The sequence below is a fragment of the Capra hircus genome, chromosome 5 (genome assembly GCF_001704415.2).
Source record: "Capra hircus breed San Clemente chromosome 5, ASM170441v1, whole genome shotgun sequence".
Classification (NCBI taxonomy): Eukaryota; Metazoa; Chordata; class Mammalia; order Artiodactyla; family Bovidae; genus Capra; species Capra hircus.
The window spans coordinates 75,622,993-75,643,471 of record NC_030812.1 but is presented as its reverse complement, the minus strand read 5'-3'; the positions used below and the strand labels follow the sequence as shown (position 1 = coordinate 75,643,471).

The 20,479-nt window shown below is 37.2% G+C and overlaps 1 protein-coding gene across 1 annotated transcript in view; it reads right to left on the bottom strand.

Moving 5' to 3' along the window:
• The window catches only part of PKP2 (plakophilin 2), a 92,163-nt gene that overhangs the window by 11,116 nt on the left and 60,568 nt on the right, over nt 1-20,479 (bottom strand). The window contains exons 7-9 of the mRNA XM_018048314.1: nt 5,949-6,066; nt 4,932-5,093; nt 3,897-4,070 (exon numbers count right to left, since the gene is read on the bottom strand). Coding sequence (XP_017903803.1) covers nt 3,897-4,070; nt 4,932-5,093; nt 5,949-6,066 — 454 coding nt within the window. The remainder of the gene's footprint in view (nt 1-3,896; nt 4,071-4,931; nt 5,094-5,948; nt 6,067-20,479) is intronic.

Below are 20,479 nucleotides of genomic sequence, written 5' to 3'. Positions count from 1 at the left end.
TAGCTTTTCTTTCAAAGAGCAAGCGTCTTTTAATTTCATGGCTGTAGTCACCATCTGCAGTGATTTTGGAGCCTTGAAAAATAAATTCTGTCACTGTTTCCCCATCTATTTGCCATGAAGTGATGGGACTAGATGCCATGATCTTAGTTTTCTGAATGTTCAGTTTTAAGCCAACTTTTTCACTCTCCTCTTTCACTTTCATCAAGAGGCTCTTAGTTCTTTGCTTTCTGTCATAAGGGTGGTGTTAGCTGCATTATCTGAAGTTATTGATATTTCTCCTGGCAATCTTGATTTCAGCTTATGCTTGTTTTCTAGCATAAGCTATTAATTTTTATGTAATCAATTCATGAAACTTTTACTTTATGTGCTTTTTATGTCCACTGTTAAGAAATCTTTCCCTATTTCAGGTCATGAAGATATTCTATGTTAACACTTAGAATCTCTATTGTTTTATCTTCCACATTTAAATCGCACTGCTGTTGGAACTAATTTGTGGGTACAGTGTGATATAAGAAATATGTTTTGTTTTTTTTCAGTGGTATCAAATTAAGTGCCTTTAGTGTTTTAGAAACTTGAAAACTGTTTATTTCAATGGATTTTAACTTTTACAATGTACTTTTTAATTTTACATGTATATAACATAATGAGTTGATATATGTATTGATATACATTGTGAAATAATTACCACAATAAGTTTAGATAACATCCATCATCACATATAGTCACAATTTTTTTCCTTCTGTGATGAGAACTTTTAACCAATACAGTATTATTAACTATAGTCACCATGCTGTACACTACACCTCCAAGAGTTATTTATATTGTACGTTATACTTCACACTATATTTAGAGAATTTGCTAAATGGGCAAATTTTATCATCCTATCCCCTTTCCTTATATTTTCTGTGCTTTCTGTGTCATTTAAAAATAATGGCCATTATACTTGAATAAAGTTTACATTAAGGTATTCTTCCTGACAAAAATTACTGTCATATTTTATATAAAAATTCCATACTCTATCTTTCAGAAGCTATTCAGTCCAGTTCAGGTTCTTTGCCATCTAAGACACATGGCCATCAATTTTCAGTGATGTCTCTGTTATGAACACAGGTAGATGGATGGAGTATTTTCTAGAACTATGTTTAATGGCCAGCTTTTCATGTTTTTCTGTTCAGTGATTCCTTTTATAAATTATAAAGCCAAGTATTCTTTATCATATATCTAAACACAGAAAATCAGGGAATGAAATAATTAGAAAAGAAATACATATAAGTCAAAACTTTAATAAAAAGCATCTCACAACTTAAAAGAATAAAGACTCCTCTTATCATTGTCCCATGCTGCTAATAATTTTCTCCTATAAATCTCTATTTAAGTTCAATTCCAACAGCTTTGGGTACAGATTATTACCAGTTTAGTACAGGTCTCCTTGCAGGGGACTGGACTGGTCTAAGGTTAGGTATGATTTTAAATGCCTTCACGTAATTAGAACAGTTGTGAAGATATCTCCATTTCCTGGATTCCTTTTGACTTGGAACTCTCCTGGTATCTTAGATTTCTGTTTATTTTTTTATCGCAGCTAAATTATTACCAAACACAGAGATTTTGTCTTATTCATCACTATATACTTAGCACTAGGCTAGTGCCTTTTAGTGCTCAAATACTGTTTAATAAATGAATAGAGGAATTAGAATCTAGGTAACAAACTACATATTCAGAATTTAAGTGGCATATTCCTGTATATTAGGTGGCAAATATTCTTGTTTTGATAGGAATATGGAAACACCTCTGAATGGTTTTGATTCCAACATAGAATTTGGGATGGAAAAGGTTCTAAAATCCATATTAAAGGATTAGCTCATATTGAACCACCCTCAGAGCACAGTGTGGAGAAGGCAATGGCACCCCACTCCAGTACTCTTGCCTGGAAAATCCCATGGATGGAAGAGCCTGGTAGGCTGCAGTCCATGGGGTCACTCAGAGTCAGACACGACTGAGTGACTTCACTTTCACTTTCATGCACTGGAGAAGGAAGCGGCAACCCACTCCAGTGTTCTTGCCTGGAGAATCCCAGGGACGGGGGAGCTGGATGGGCTGCCATCTATGGGGTCGCACAGAGTTGGACACGACTGAAGCGACTTAGCAGCAGCGGCAGCAGCAGCAGAGCACAGTGAGCTTAAATCATAAGTACACAGCAGGATAACTTCTGATCTCTTCTATTAATTTGACTGGTTGCTGGTTAATAAGAGAGCCTCTGTAGTTTGGGAAAATGAAAGAAGTGGTTTTGGGAAACCAAGCATGGGGAAGTGGGAAGATAAGGCGATAAGCTCTGTCTCTCTGCTGTCAGGGCTCCCTGGCCACTCCCCATTTCCTTCTTGTGCACAAGTATGTTTTAAAGAATTTCAAAGAGATTAAAGTTTGGTTGTATTCTTAACCACAGTGCTAAAATCAGAGAAATACTGGCTTCAGTATTTCATAGTTTTATTCGAAGCTGAACAAGCTTTTGTATAAACAAAAGAATGAACATGGCTTCTCAAGTAAAGAACAAACAATATTTTTGTTAGGTACAAGAGTGCTTTCCTCTCTGATGGTGGATAATTAGGCTGCCTTATAATGAACTATTGGAAGAGAGTTTACTCTAATCATTTTATGATCAAGGCAAAGAACACAAGCTTAGTTCAAATAATTAAATACTTATAGAATCCCTTACTATGTTGCAAAATACATGGGAGAAGGAACAAATTTTTACTCTTTTTAAAAATAATTTTTTAAGACTTCCCTGGTGGTCCAGTGATTAAGACTCTGCACTTCGAATGCAGAGGGTGCAGGTTTGATCTCTGGCTGGGGAACTAAGATCCCCACATGCCATGTGGGGTGGCCAAAGAATAAAAAATAGATAAATTTTATTGGAGTATAGTTGATTTACAGTGCTGTGTTAATTTCTGCCATACAGCAAAGTGATTCATATACACATTCCTTTTCATATTCTTTTCCATTATGGTTTATCACAGGACCTTGTAAGTTTTTATTCTTTTTAATAGTTTGATTTTGCTGGTGTAAAGTAAGTACATCTGAAAAGAGACGTAGCTCTTCATTTTGCAGTTGACTTTCTGGGACACAAAAGCACAGATGTTCTTTCCAACTGTAGTGGACATATGTTGTCTCTGTTTTCTGGCAGTCATTCTTCTTTTTGGTAACAACACTGACTTTTCCATTAGAGAGTCACTCTATATGGTACAAGTGGCAGTGACTCTTGCTCACTCAACCACATGCCCCTGAAATTCACATGTGAGCACACAACTCAGACTTGACCAGTTAGAACATCACAGACTCCTAGCCACAGAAACTTGTTTGCAAATGGCTAAGTTCTTACAGCTATTGGGAAAATAGTAGTAGTTTCTTTTCTTGTGGAGACACTGGGCTGGATGAAAGGTAAGCCTGAAATCACTGGTGGCTATCTTTGCTGTAATATGAGGATAGCCTTTGAGAAAGAAACCAACAGAGGAAAGAAAACAGAGGCCAGAGATAGAGAATCACAATTACAATCCCTGGGGTACCTACGTCCCACCAGGATAGAAGGAAAACCCACCCTGGACTTTTCAGTGATATGAGTCAAGAAATTCCTTTCTTTTGCCTAAGCCAGTTTAGGTAGGATTTTGAGACTTCTAACTGAAAGAGCTCTGACTAATACTGATAAATACTGAGTCTTTCACTTACAGTTTGACCTGGCTCTGCAGAAGCTGAAGCTGAAAGTCCTGGAAAGCCAAACTCTCTGGCAATTCCTGAGAACTTTCTTGACTAAAGCGAGAAAACTGATGGTTTTACTTCAATCATTTCTGAACTTAATGTAGGTGTATCTATAATGTCATTATTTTAAAAAGTAGCACGATACTCACTGGTCCACTTCCTGCTGTGAGATTCTGGAGCGCTCCCAAAGATGCTTCTTGAGTATAGTTTCGGACACTCTTGGCGATCAAGGACAAATACATTCGTATCACGATGGAGTGCCACAGCCACTCCACGCCCTTGGGGTTGCTCTTTTCCTCTGGCATTGGCATGTCCTGGTATTGCTAACCACACACACAACGGAATCCAAAATTAAAGACTTCAAGTGATTTATACAATTCCATACTCAAACCAAGAGACCAGAAGTATTGTCTTGTCTAGAGAAACTAATAAGACCTTAACCATTAAAAAGGCAGACATGTATGATTTACAATCACTTAACTTTTAGCCCATGATGATTATTTCTCCCTCACCATGAGAGAGAATACAGAGAATTAAGCAAAGACTGTTCTAGAATATTTTTCAGGTTGCTGATAAGCTAAAAGCTAAATTAGTCACAACTGCTCCGAAGATAAGAAAAACAGGCTTCTTCTCAGAGTCTTGTGAAGTTGTCCAGGATAGCATCAGGATTCTAAATTTACCAAGTATTCTACAAGTTCATCAACACGGTGGTACTCTGAGGAGTAGGAGAGATCACATTCCTTCAATTTTCATAAAATGCCAGTCTGGAAGGTGTCCTTCCTATGCGGTTTGCTTTTAGGATGTCTTGTTTGTTTTCTAGAACATTTAAAGCTGAATGTCTAGGCTTCTTTTAATGTTAAGACAATGCTATACCACTGGCCACATGGTATTAAGTTTACTTCCTAAACTGTGGGGCACAGAGCATATGGTTTGATGGCTAACAATGTAAATCTGGGGCCAGATTGCTTGGGATGGAATTCTATCTCCTTTACTAACTTGCTGAATTATTTTGGAAAGATCAATTAACTTTTTCGTATCTCTGTTTCCTCATCAGTAAAGGAAGATATTAATACACCTCATAGGACTGATACAAAGATTAAAGGAACTTAAAGTAGAGCCTGACATACACTAAGTACTTAGAAATATACACGCACACTTTTTCTTTCAAAGACTTCCCAATATACCTGTTTTACTTTTCTGCTTCGACTGCCAAAACACCCAATACTTTTGTTGTCAGCCTGGATATTCCGGTTTTGAATATAGATATTCTGGGAATATTTCTCTGGGAGTTCTGCCTCCAGCTGGTAGGAAAGGTTATGGAGAATGCACACACAGTTCTCTGTGGCCTGAGAAACAGGACAAGCATATTGATTATATATATGTATATATAGGTAACTTCGCAGGTATCATATCACAGAACTTCTGAGGCTTTAGATCTTACAAGGTTAACTGGATGCAACAGGGTGTGCCTGGACTACGGGGTGCCTGGGGGAGTGACATAAGTATGGCTAGAAAGGCTAGGGTTAAATCATAAATGGTCATGAGCACAATGCTAAGAAATAGAGGCTGAATTTTTTAAAACATTGGTTTTTACAGTGTGTTCAGAATGATTTTATATTTTAGGTATATTGCTTACCAGCCATGGGAGTTAGAAAACAGGAGGAGATAATACTTATAGGGATCAATCAGGAGTTGACGACAATAATCAGTATGAAAGATGCACAAATTAGGATAGCAGTAGTAGCATTAAAGAGGAGTGGTTAAACTATAGAGTATTTCAGAAGTAGAATGCACATGATTTGTTGTCCAGAGGATGTGGGATATGATGGAAGAGAGGAAGTCCTAGATTACTTAGATTTCTATTTTCACTTGGTAGATGGTGATAAATATTAAGGGGGATTATACAGAGGAGCAAGTTTGGGGATGAAGGAAGAGGTGAATTTCATTGCTGAAAATGTAGCATCTAAGCTCCTTTCAAATATCTAGAGGTGTTAAACAGCTTGAAATTTGGTTCTGGAAAGTAGAAAGAAAAACCGGACTATATAGATTTTAAAATTTATGAGCATGTATGGGAAATCTTAAGCTCAACAAATGAGTTAATGAATAAAGCCAAACCCAAGCAGCTACTTCAAGAATACTCTGAAGTCTTAGTAAGACAAAATAAGTAATTTAATATGAGAGATATCTAACTCTTAAATCACCTTGTCATCTGGCTGGTAATCTGCAATGGTGCCTCTGACATAATGGACCAGTGAGTCAATCAGTCCATCACACCTCCTCATCACTTTTCTCCCTTCAGGGCCAGCTGAACTCATATTTCTATTAGGAAAAACAAACAAACAATTAGTCATAAGATTTAGGCTTAAGTGGTCATGTATGGAAGCGAGAGTTGGACTATGAAGAAAGCTGAGCGCTGAAGAATTGATGCTTTTGAATTGTGGTGTTGGAGAAGACTCTTGAGAGTCCCTTGGACTGCAAGGAGATCCAACCAGTCCTTTCTGAAGGAGATCAGCCCTGGGTGTTCATTGGAAGGACTGCTGCTGAAGCTGAAACTCCAGTACTTTGGCCATCTCATGTAAAGAGTTGACTCATTGGAAAAGACTCTGATGCTGGGAAGGATTGGGGGCAGGAGGAAAACGGGACGACAGAGGATGAGATGGCTGGATGGCATCACTGACTTGATGGATGTGAGTGAACTCCGGGAGTTGGTGATGGATAGGGAGGCCTGGTGTGCTGTGATTCATGGGGTCTCAAAGAGTCGGACACGACTGAGCGACTGAACTGAACTGAACTGAAGATATACTCAGGCTGTGTATCTAATAGGTTTTTGTTTCAAAGCTTTACTTTTGTTTCAAAGTTTCTTCCAAGGGAAAACTGGAAAATTTGTCAAAGTATGACAGACTTGTCCTAGACTCAATAAATCACCAATTGCCTACAGTCATCAACTCTGGACACAACTTAATAAATATATTCATAACACATCATTGTGTAATGTAAGCCTTCTGTCTACTTCATTCCAAGCACCAGAGTATTATTTACTTAATCTTCACCCTATTTTTGAAAGGGTATAAATATATGAGGAAAACATCTTACAGTTAAAAGTAGAATAAATGGCATATTAGCTGTAGCAATACACTACATGTTCAAGTCTCAACTTATTCTGTGCCTTGATTCTAATTAAATTAAAAGTTCTTAAATTCTCTGGGCCTTAGTTTCCTAATTTGTAAATACAGAGTGTTAGACTATACCATTTGGAGGTTTTCCAGGCTTCAGCATAAACTGTTACTGACAAATATTGAACCAAATGCTCTAAAATGTGATGATTCTATAATTAAAATGACAGAGAGATGCCACGAAAAATGCAGCTTCACAGTGTATAAGACCTAAGTTACAAGCCTGACCTATAAACATCTTTGCACTTAGTCTATTTCTAATTTGGCTAAGCCATGACACCTTTCTATAAACAGTAACTAAATCTACATGTGAAAAGTGCTTCCTTATAGACACTGAAGGTTATCAAATACAGTAAAGTAATATATTTAGGGATCATATTTTAGATTCAGATAATGTTTTTATGTTGGTATTACTATGTTCCTTTGCATTAATTTTTCTTGTCAGCATTAACTATTTAAAAATATTTTTTTCCAAAAATTTTAACAGCTCTATAAACAAGAATGACAAAAGAACAACTTCAGGTTTTTAGAATTTTGAAAACCACCCTCATTCTCTTTTGCTAACTTCATTGGCTAAGAACTATTCCTAAAAAATTTATCAGACCAGCTCCTTTCACTGTAGGCAGAACATTACAAAGCATATTCTTTTTGTGTATAAAGTCTCAGTGTGATACTGAACACTGAAAGAACTACAATTCTGAGAACTTTGGGGGTCATATTTTCTTCATCTTTAATATACTGTACTAAGTGATTTAAAAAAGCCTTTCTGTCCCCAAATACTGTTTTCAATACATACTGTCAAAGAACAAAAGTGCCTGGCATTGTATAAAGAACTGCAGGGAACAAGGAAGGAGTACCCAGCACTGCACCTGCTCCCGGGGAGATCACATCTATAATATTCGGCTGTCTTTACCCCATGAAAATGCAGTTTCAGAATCCAACCTAATAGTTGAGGAAATAAGACAAGTACCCTAAAACTAAGCATGTACTAATAATTTAATGGTTGCTGAAATGATACAGTGAGTTTTTTATTTTAACAAAATCCCCTCTATGAGTAATTATTCACTTCCTTATTTTCCCTGTACTTGAAAGATTTTGATACTTTGTCCATTAAAAAAAAGATTATGAATTGGCTCATAGACGGTAAATAAAACCATTTTTTCCTGTAATTTTTTTTCTCAAGAAATGATTATTTGAACCAAGATCCTTTGTCTATTCTCTGAGCCCTTTAAGGTCATGGGATCTTAAGAAGCTTGACAAAACTGAAAAAGCATATTTCACAGTCTCCTTATATTGCACATGGAGAAACCAAAGAGCTGAAGTTACTTTTACTGGTGAGATTAAGTTAGTGGTGAAGTCAGGATAGGAGAGCTGTTCTTTATTCTGTGCTGAGGGCGGCACCAGAGTAGAGCAAACCTTATCTAACATTTATTCAGTCTGCCATTTGTTTAGCAAGTACCATATGTCCCCCAACTCCAAGACAGAGTTATCATATTTTAAAGCTTCCCTTTGACCTTTTCAACATCTGGCTTGGAGAATGGCAGTAGTTTTAAAATGGCTTTGACAAATCAAAAGGTCTTTCTTTCTAGCAAAGCCCCTTACATACCTTGCAGATGAATGACTCAGCTTTGTTTAACTTCAGGCTGTTTATTTTGGGTGAGGATGGTAATTCAATTTGGCAGTACTTCCAGCTCACACACACTAACTGTTGTCTTGTAGTTTGGTATTATCCAGACTCTACTGGCTTGAAACGGGACTTATCAGGGGTTCCTGACAGCTGATACCTTTGCTGACAGAAAGTGCATGGAACACTACTAACTCAATATTTGTTCTTGCATATCAAAAATAGTTCCTACCTTACTCAGATACTCAGAAATATGATAAATGATAAGGGTGGATTATTTTACAGCAATACATCCATGAATACAGGTCACTAGTTAAAAAGGAATTTGCTATTGTATCACTCTGAAAATAATCAGTAATTATGAGGAAATTATTAAGAAATTCATCTTACAGTATTTTTTCAACAACTAATACATAAATTTGTGGGAATGAGAGAATTAACATGGCTAATCTTAGGAAGAATCAATCCTTTCACATTGTGTCTCCTGAGTCCTGAGAAATATGTATCACTGTTTCCTAGACGTAGCCCAATAGAGGTTTAATATGGAAAACTACCTCAAAACTGTTCACAAAATATATTAAAACAACTATCTTGTTGAAAAGTAAAAAAGAGCATAAAAACCACAGTAGTTACTCGATAAAAGTTCATTATCAGAGTTACCAATGAATATACTGGGTTGCCATTTCCTTCTCCAGGGGATCTTCCTGACCCAAGAATCAAACCCGGGTCTCCCACGTTCCAGGCAGACACTTTACCCTCTGAGACACCAGGGAAACCCAATGAATATATTGGAAATGTTTAATTTAGTGTCTACGGTTTGAATTTGATTAAATGATGAATTTATTTCCCCTTGGTATAATTTAGCAGAAGTCTGAGTAAATATGTGAGCACCTTTCTGGAAATCAGAACTGTACCCTGTTGTATATTAAAATTTAAATATCAGGTCTTTGGGGCTAGGGGCTAGGGCTTCAGGAGGAAGTGGGTAGAGAAGGATGTGAACTACTCTAAATATAAAGGCAGGGCTGGTTCAGAGCTCTTCACCTCCACTGGGCCTGAGTAGGAGGATACCAGCACAAACTATAGCTGCTTATGTTTGATATTAAGAAGAATCTTTTTGGTAATGTGACCTGTAAGGGGTGAGAAAAAAATAGAATCTGAACCTCTGCATGTCTCTAACCAAAACTTCACATAGGAGGCTTCAGGTGGTTTATCTGAAAGAGAATCAGTGATTCCTGACTCTCTCCAGCGCCATTTATCTCACACATTCCTCAGTGTCACAATCAAAAGGAGGGGGAAAAAAAAAACCCAGAAAACAAACACCCAGGACCTTGCTGGAATTAAAATAAAGAACTGTCTTTGTTAAGATTAATGACAGTTAAAATTAATGACAATAAACTTTAAATTCATATGGCAAACCAAAGTGTGAACAGTGTCAAATGATAAGAATAACGGCAATGTAGTGCATTTGCTAGACATTATTGTATACTTTGCAAATATTATGCTTTCACAAAATTCCTGAAATTAGGGTGTGCTGAATTTCATTCAGAGTCCTGACCTATGGCTATTTTTTAAAATCAGAATTACCCACTTCTAATGGGATTTTTAATGGCCCTTCCATAAAAAGTTATCTGTGTGGGGCTATGTGCAGGCAAGCTGTCAAATATAGTCTATAGGCGTTAAAAGAAAGTTTGTTACAACACAGAATGTCCAAATGTCATATATGGACAACTGGAATTAAAGGCCATAGTTAGTCACCAGGGCGTGAGAACGGCAGGCAACAAAAGGATAGGAGTGAATCTTTTCAAGACATTTCACTGACAGGTAATTCTAAGATGCAGAGATTAAAAAAAAAAAAAAACAAAAAAAACCCACGAGGGACTACTTCTGATAATAGGTGGTTTTCTACTAACACACAAATTTACACGTGTGTTAATGTGCCTATCTTAAAGGTCTAATCAGCATACTTAGTGATCACCACAATGGTTTTAAAAAAACTGTGGCTATATTTTCATTTTCACCAACAATTATACACTTCCTAATAATACATGTTATAAATTGTATCCCAAGTGGTACCAGTCAATTTAAGAGCTTGGTCTAAGTCCATTCTAAGACCCAATAGGCACTTGATAAGACACTGGCTGATAAGGAGGCATCCTTCTTCCTGTTGTTATTTGAGATTTAGGTCTGGGTTTTTGTTTAGCTCTCAGATGATACATATCAAACAGTTAGGCCTTGTCTGTGATTAACCTAGCGAAAGCAGCAAAGGCAGCTTGTGGTTGAACAGAACAAAAGGGAAGCCTCACTTGAACTGGCAGAGGAACAAAAACCCTATGCCAAAAGAAGGGTTTGTCTGTTACTCTGAAGTCAACAACAGATCCTGCAGGTATCTGCAAACATCAGCCAAAGTCAGCTGCTCATTCTGCAAACAGAAGCAACATTGGGAACAGAACAAAGCTGTACAACCTACATGTCTTGTTCCTTCCAGGACAAGGAACATCAACTTTACTAAAGATATGTTTTTCAAAAAAGGAAAATAGTTATTTGATAATAAGAGAAATTAGACTCTCATTTAATTATCTAATTCTTAATTATTTGAGTAACTAAATAGGATTACGCAGAGACAGACCAGATAAATCTTTTTGTCAGGAGTATTCAGAATAAGGGATAACTAAGCAAAGGTAAACAGAATGAAAAGCACAGTTAAGGAAACACAGTTTCAGCAGAGTTCTGAAGTTTGATATCCAGGTATTATAAAAAATGAAATTCAAAAATACAATTACATGCTTTATTGTGCAGGACTAGACAGATATATGAATGAATGATGCTAAAGCTGAAACTCCAGTACTCTGGCCACCTCATGCGAAGAGTTGACTCATGGGAAAAGACTCTGATGCTGGGAGGGATTGGGGGCAGGAGGAGAAGGGGATGACAGAGGATGAGATGGCTGGATGGCATCACTGACTAGATGGACATGAGTTTGAGTGAACTCGGGGAGTTGGTGCTAGACAGGGAGGCCTGGCGTGCTGCAATTCATGGGGTCACAAAGAGTAGGACACGACTGAGCAACTGAACTGAACTGAACTGAGACAGATATAATTGAATATATTAAAAATTTACATGGAGATATTCTTTTTCCAAAAAGTAGTTGGTATTGATATTACCAAAAAACTTGTCCTTAATCAAGAGGCTCATCAGGATTAAGGCTAATAATTATTGCGTTTCTTTCTAGAAGTACAGTTTGCTTCCTCTGATTACTCCCCACCCTAGACTAGCTAGATCTTCAGCGATAAGTGAAAATGGAATTTTCTTTTAAGACAGTTATAAATTTTAGTACAAATAACTATATTATACATTCATTAAAACACATTTACTAAACAATGATAGATATAGGAAAAGTTTTAAGTCATTTTCAGGAGAAATGCATTACCAATTGCTTTTCTTCTTCCACAGCATAAAATACAATTAGGAAAAAGGAATATGTTTCATAATGTTTCATAGTAATGTTTTGTCATTTGTCTTATTATCCTAAACAAAATGGCAAATTCTGAGGTAGCCTTTACAATGCAGAAATGGTTGTGTGTGTGTTTTGTTTTTTAATTTTTATCTAATAATGGAGCATAGCTGATTAAAAATGTATATTAGTTTTAGGTTTACAGCAAAGTGATTCAGTTATATATACACATGTATCTACTCTTTTTCAAATTCTTTTTCCATTTAGCTTATTACAGAATTGATCAGAATTCTTTGTGCTATTGGTTATCTGTCTTAGATGTAGCAGTGTGTATATGTCAATCCCAAACTTCCAATCTATTCCCTCCTCGCAACCACATACTGGTTCTCTCTAAGTCTGTGAGTTGTGGAAATAACTGGTAATCAGATGTGGAGATAAAATTAAGCAAATGGTTAACAAATAATAGGACTTCAGGAAAGCAACTTTTCAGACTTTTGTGAATTCATATTTTTATATGGCTATACTGAAAAAGGACAGAGATGAATGAGTGATGGAATGATGAGCTATGATTGAGGAGACAATCATTCATACAGCTACTCATCCTTTACCACATGCGACTCTCCAGTCAACATTTTCCCCAACTCCCAGGAGACATCAGTTAAGCAACTCAGTGCCTCCATGACAGTCTTTTCGGACCGCTTCTACACTTCTTATCAAATGGATTGTGGTTATCTCTTCTGGTGCCTTTCCCCCACTAAACCTGGAGTTCCTCCAGGGCAAAAATAGGTCCCATTCCCCTTTGAGATTTCAGAAATTTAAATAGTGCTTTGGATACAGCAGGCACTCAAGTACTGGACAGGGTTGGATAAGAGAAAGAGGAAAGACAGACCAAGTGGTAAAATCCCAAGAAGCATGAATTAGTTGCTTTCCTCAAATTTCTGATAACTGATTCTATTATTGTTGAAGAGTCATTGGCACTTAATTTCTTCAACTGAAGAATGAGACTGCTAACAGAGGCTGCCTCAGAAGAGTCTGTGTTTGGCCTAAAGTGTTTTCCAGAACTTTGAATATTACTTCTCTTTGGGGTAAGCATTTTTCCGACTTTCTAGTCAGACAGCAGCCCATAGTCTCACACCCGTCCACTTAAGTGCCTGTCTGACCCCTGGAGGCAGGGGAAGGGGAGTGGGGAGAGTTCTGACTTGTAGCATTTGCAAATTTCTGTGGTGTAAATATTTCTGCCATGGCTGATTTCAAGGTGGCAACGTGATGCCACTGCATGTGGAGGTATGAAAAGATTCTAACAACTGCTTCTGACAGCTCTACCACAAATTGGAATGTATCAATTTATTTTTCTTTTACTAACTAATCATTATGTAAGCATATTGTTTAAGAAAAAATTGCCACAGTCCATAGGGTCGCAAAGAGTCACACATGACTGAAGCAACTTAGCATGCATGCACATGGTGTACTTGACAGTTTTCGAAGGATAAACCAGGTGTGTTCTCCTATTTGAATGCCATCTCACAGTATGGCATTGGAGCTGGTAACAGCTCCAGATGGGCAGAACTGGAGTCACTCTCACAAGTTCATTAATGAAGCAAAGATTTTACCTGCAGAGCATATTCACTCTGCACCACTGCTACATAAAGACCTGGGTGGTCCCTCTCAGAACTGATCTCATCATCAAGTTAATCAAGAGACAAAGTCACTGGTATACTGGTATGCAGAAGTTTTATTCCAAAGTAGATTGAAGGAATTTAGCTACACTAACCTAAGCAGAGACATTACTTTGCCAACAAAGGTCTGTCTAGTCAAGGCTATGGTTTTTCCAGTGGTCATGTATGGATGTGAGAGTTGGACTGTGAAGAAAGCTGAACGCCGAAGAATTGATGCTGTTGAACTGTGGTGTTGGAGAAGACTCTTGAGAGTCCCTTGGACTGCAAGGAGATCCAACCCAATCCATTCTAAATGGGGCTGGTGAACTGGGACAACCCAGAGGGATGGTACAGGGAGGGAGGAGGGAGGGGGTTTCAGGATGGGGAACACGTGTTTACCTGTGGCAGATTCATGTTGATGTATGGCAAAACCAATACAATATTGTAAAGTAATTAACATCCAATTAAAAAAATAAATTTATATTAAAAAAAATAAAGGAGATCAGTCCTGGGTATTCTTTGGAAGGAATGATGCTAAAGCTGAAACTCCAGCAGTTTGGCCACCTCATGTGAAGAGCTGACTCATTGGAGAAGACTCTGATGCTGGGAGGGACTGGGGGCAGGAGGAAAAGGGGACAGAGGATGCGATGGCTGGATGGCATCACCGACTCAATGGACATGAGTTTTACTGAACTCCGGGAGTTGGTGATGGACAGGGAGGCCTGGCGTACTGCAATTCATGGGGTAGCAAAGAGTCAGACACGACTGAGCAACTAACTGAACTGAACTGAACTGAACCTAAGTCAACCACAATGTCAAAGATACACTTAGGATGCCAAATCATTGTTGGTTCCACACTCAGCAGGGGAGACAATACCTCCAGTGAACTTGTAGAAATTATATTTGTTAACATTTATGACCTTTTTATGTAGTTAAGATTCATTTTTATCAGAGCTAGTCAACACCAGTCAAAATCTTTTTAGAGTAACTTGGAGTCAGAAAAACCATAATTCCTAAAGATATATGTGCCCCAATGTTTCTTGCAGCACTATTTACAGCCAGGACATGGAAGCAACTTAAATGTCCACCAACAGAAGAATGGATAAAGAAAAGGTGGCACATATATACAATGGAATATTACTCAGCCAAAAAAAGGAATGAAATGGTGCAATTTGCAGAGACATGGCTGGACCCAGAGACTGTCACAGAATGAAGTCAGAAAGAGAAAAACAAATATTGTATATTAACACATATATGTGGAATCTGGAAAAATGGTACAGATGAACCTATTCACAAAGCAGAAATATATACACAGATGTAAAGAACAAATGTATGGACACCAAACAGGGAGAGATGGGGTAGGATGAACTGGGAGACTGGGCTTGACATGTTTACACTACTATGTATAATACAGATAACTAATGAGAATGTACTATATAGCACAAGGAGCTCAATTCAGTGCCCTGTGGTGACCTAAATGGGAAGGAAATACAAAAAAAGTGGGTACATATATACATATATATATACACACACACTGGGTATATATATACATATATACACACACACATGCACGTATAGTTGATTCACTTTGCTGTATAGCAGAAAATAACACAGTATTGTAAAGTAACTATACTCCAATACAAATTTAAAAATTAAAAAGAAAAAAGAAGTAAGCAACTATTCAGAAGACGGCTCTGCTCTCATGGAAATCGAGTCTATTTGACTGAAGCTTCCCTCTAGGTCTTTTCTTAGGTTCTAATTTACATCTCCTTACTGACTTTTATACCTATTGTGACATCTACCTGAAGTAGTCTACAAAGCCAACTCCATTCTTAGAAAGACCTCCAACTTCATATGCTTTCTGTTTTCTTTGTTAATAGGAAATTCAGTGCAGAGGTTCTACTTGCACAGAACTCTTTAAAAAAGGCAATTACTGAAACATAGATATAATGCCTATAAGAAGACGGAACATGACTATACACTGGCATACCTGACTCTGTGAGGTTATGAGACTGTAAAGGGCAGAAGAGGCTTAATCCACAGCGGAGCAGTTGGTAAACAGGTATACAGTTTGCATACATTGATTAACATCAACATATCCAGGACAAGATGAAGAGCTCAGTTTTGGAGACAGGCTTCCTGGATGAGAATTCCAGCTTTGTCTCCTACTGGCTGTATGATGATGTGAAAATCACTTAACCTCCCTCAGCTCCAGTTTCCTTACCCATAAAATGGGAAGGCCTACTTTACAAGGGTTACTCTGAGAATAAATTGAGGAAATTCTCATAAAGCATTTTGAACAGTTTTTACAACATAATATACAATATATATTAGCTATTATTATTATAAACTAGATATACAGATGAAATAAGAATAGATTATTTTAGCAAGCAAATACCATGATGCTCAATTTCCCAGTCTTTGTGTAATATTCTGCTTCTGAAAGTAGTTCAAACCAGTGGTTTGGATTGTCTTTGCAAAATATCATTATGATGGGAGTGGATTTAGGATAAAATATATCTGAAAAATGTGCTTCTCTCAAACCATGCAAGTCTGTTATTCCTTGTTCATAAAAGAAGACTACAGGAAGATTTGTAACCAATATCTTTGTCTTTAGATTTCTACCTTCCCAACATACCTTTCATGTTGATATTATAATTTTTCTACTTCACACAGAACTTATATTTCTATTCTCCCCACACTATGAATTTTACTTACAGAAGAAAGAAAATTAACTCATTAGCATGTTTTATAATGCCCCTATATCTGGCCTTAGCTAATGTTTCTAACTTCTGTTTCATTACTTTCCATTACAAATTTGATAGCTTGCCAGGCTTGATTATCCACCTAATTTATGATGGATTTTAATTTGCTTATTCATTCATTTACCCATTTCACTCAAATATTTGCTTACTATGTGTCAGAAACCTTGCTAGGTGCTAGGAATTAGAGATTAAAACAATGCATAGGCTTAGCTCTTAAGAGTTCACAATCTAATAAAAAGGTATGCAAATAACTTCCGATAAAAACAGTAATGGATGCAAAATCTGTACACAGGTGATTTACCTGTAAAAATTCCCATCTGAATTCTTAAAAAACAAGTAATGGTGTTTGTCTGAGGAGGCAGAAAAATGTTTTCTAGAAAAGATGAACTTTATCTTTGGTGTTAGATGATTAGGAGATTAAGCATTTAATGGGAAGATAATGGAAAATGTTCCCAGGAAATAAAATTGAATAAAGCCTTGACTATATGAAATTACCTATAACATCTAAGGAAAGCAAGTATTTTGTAGTTTGCTTGTACTTTGATGTATGTTGGTGGAAAAATGTGAAGTAAGACTGTAAAGAAGCTTGTAGACAGACCCAGAAAGGTTGCATATGCTGTAACTGAGGAAGGTGTCTTCTATTTTTGCTTTATTTTCCCAGCAAGTGTTCCCCTCCCTCTTGTTACTTTAACAAACCTTGTTGTCATCGTTGCCATGAAGCAAGTATCTGATCCAGGTCTGGCCAAGCCAGGGGGACAGAGGCTCAAATGATATGTATGCACTTTTCAGAAGCAGGGTCAGGGTTAAATCTTCCCTGAGACTGACATTTGAAGAAAGAAGTGTACTTTTTCTGCTGGGTGGCCTGTGGTTTAGGGATCTGCTATGTGGAGAAGGCTTGTTTGCATTTTTAGAGAATGAGCCCAGTAGTCTTCAAAGAAGAGTAAGCAGAGATGGGATATACAGACATATCTTGTTTTATTGTGCTTTGCTTTATTGAGTTTTATAGATATTACAATTATTTTTTAACAAATTGAAGGTTTGTGGCAACTCTGTGTTGTTAGATGATGGTTAGCATTTTTTAGTAATTAAATATTTCTTTAAATCTTTATTTGTTTATTTTATGCCATGTACAGCACGTGGGATCTTAGTTCCCTAACCAGGGATGGAACCTGGGCCCTCTGCATTGGGAGCATGAGTCTTAACCACTGGAATGCCAGGGACATCCCAGTAGTAAAGTATTTTTAAATTAAGGTATGTGGACTGATTTTTTAAAGACATACTGCCATTGCATATTGAACAGACTGTAGTATAATATAAACATACTTATGTATGCACTAGGGAAACAAAAAAATTTGCGTGACTTGCTTCATTGCAATATTCACTTTATTGCAGTGGTGTGTAACTGAATTTACAATATATCTGAGGTATGCCTGTCAACAGGAGACTGAGTCTTAGAGATGCTGAATTTCTACCCCAGTCCTTGAGGTCATGGTTCTTGGTGTATTTCTTTCACTTCCACAAGTGGCTATCAACATCTCAGCCACAGGAGTCATTTGGTTTAACGAAGTTTGGAAGTCCCAGCCATGGCAATCAGGGAAGAAAAAGAAATATAAGGAATCCAGATTGGAAAAGAAGTAAAATGGTCACTTTTGCAGATGACATGATACTACACATAGAAAATCCTAAAGATGCCATCAGAAAATTACTATAGCTAAATCAATGAATTTCGTAAAGTCACAGGATACAGAATTATTACACAGAAATCTCTTGCATTTCCATAAACTAACAACAAAAAATCAGAAGGAGAAACTAAGGAAACAATCCTGTTCATCAATGCAACAGAAAGAATAGAATACCTAGGAATAAAACCTACCTAAGGAGAAAAAAGATGTGTATGGAGAAAACTATAAGATACTGATGAACAAAATCAAAGATGATATAAACAGATGGAGAGATGTATCATGTTCTTGGATTTGAAGAATCAATATTGTAAAAATGACTATACTACCCAAAGCAATCTACAGATTTAATGCAATCCCCATAAAATTACCAATGGCATTTTTCACAGAACTAGAAAACATTTTTTTTTTTTACAATTTGTATGGAAACACAAGGGACCCCAAATAGCCAAAGTAATCTTGAGAAAGAAAAATGGAGCTAGAGGAATCACATTCCCTGACTTCAGACTATACTACAAAGCTACAGTAATCAAGACAGCATGATACTGGCAAAAAAGCAGAAATACAGATCAATGGAATAGGATAGAGCCCAGAGATAAACCCACACACCTGTGGTCACCTTATCTTTAACAAAGGAGGCAAAAATATACAATGGAGAAAAGGCAGCGTCTTCAATAAGTGGTGCTGGGAAAACTGGACAGCTACATGTAAAAGAATGAAATTACAACACTTCCTAATACCATACCAAAAATAAACTCAAAATGGATTAAAGACCTAAATGAAAGGCCAGACACTACAAAACTCTTAGAGGAAAACAGGCAGAATACTCTTTGACATAAATTGAGCAAGATCCTTTCTGATCCACTTCCTATAGTAATAAAAATAAACAAGTGGGAACTAATTAAACTCAAAAGCTTTAGCAGAGCAAAGGCAGTCATAAACAAGATGAAAAGATAACCCTCAGACTAGGAGAAAGTATCTGCAAACAAAGCAACTGACAAAGCATTAATCTTCAAAATACAAAAGCTCCTCAAGCAGCTCAAAATCAAAGAAACAAAAAAGCAAATCAAAAAGTGGGTAGACGACTTAGACATTTCTCCAAAGAAGACATACAGATGGCCAGCAAGCACACGGAACGATGCTCAACACTGCTCATTATTTGAGAAATGCAAATCAAAACTACAATGAAGTATCACCTCACATTGGTCAGAATGGCTATCATCAAAAAATCTGCAAACAATAAATGCTGGAGAGGGTGTGGAGAAAAGGGAACCCTTGTGTACTGTTGGTGGGAATGTAAATTGATACAGCTATTATAGGGAACAGTATGGAGGTTCCTTAAAAAACAAAAAACACCATATGACCTTGCAATCCCACTACTATACCCTCAGAAAACCATAATTGAAAAAAACACATGTACCCCAATGTTCACTGCAGGACTGTTTACAATAGCCAGGACATGGAAGCAATCTAAATGTCCACTGACAGATGAATGGATAAAAAGATGTGGTGCATATACACAGTGGAATATTACTCAACCACAAAAAGGAATGAAACTGGATCATTTGCAGGGATGTGGATTAACCTAGAGTCTGTCATACAAAGTGAAGTAAGCCAGAAAGAGAAAAACAAATATCACATATTAATGTATATATGTGGAATCTAGAAAAATGGTACTGATGAACCTGTTTACAGGGCAGGAATAGAGACAGAGATGTAGAGAATGGATTTGCGGACACAGTAGGGGAAGGAGAGGGTGGTGTGAATTGAGAGAGTAGCACTGAGATATATACAGTGCCATATTCACACCATCTGTAAAACAGATAGCTAGTGGGAAGCTGCTATATAGAGCACAGGGAGCTCAGCTCGGTGCTGTGAAGACCTAGAGGGTGTGAAGGTGATTCACGCTGTGATACTGCAGAAACTAACAGAACATTGTAAAGCAATTATACTCTAATTAAAATAAATAAGCAAAAACATGTAAACAAGGAAGTTTGAATTGTGTACCTGTCATGTACACAATGAAGTGAAACAGTCCTAACCTAATCTGCCACACTAAGAACTCTGCTGCACATGGTAAGGCAATGGGAGCTATAGAAAAATTTGCTGTAACTTATTTCATTGCATTCTAGTTTATTTGCTCATCTGTATCCCCTGCTAGATTCTAGGTTTCTTAAGAATTTTCTCATTCATCTTTGAAAAACTCTCAGTGGCTAACATAATCCTTCATAAAAACTTGGCATTTGATATGTATTACTCTGTGATTATGGGTTTTCCAGGTGGAGCTAGTGGTAAAGAATCTGCCTGCTACTGCAGAAGACACACGAGGTGTGGGTTCGATTCCTGGGATGGGAAGATCCCCTGGAGGAGGAAATGGCAACCCAC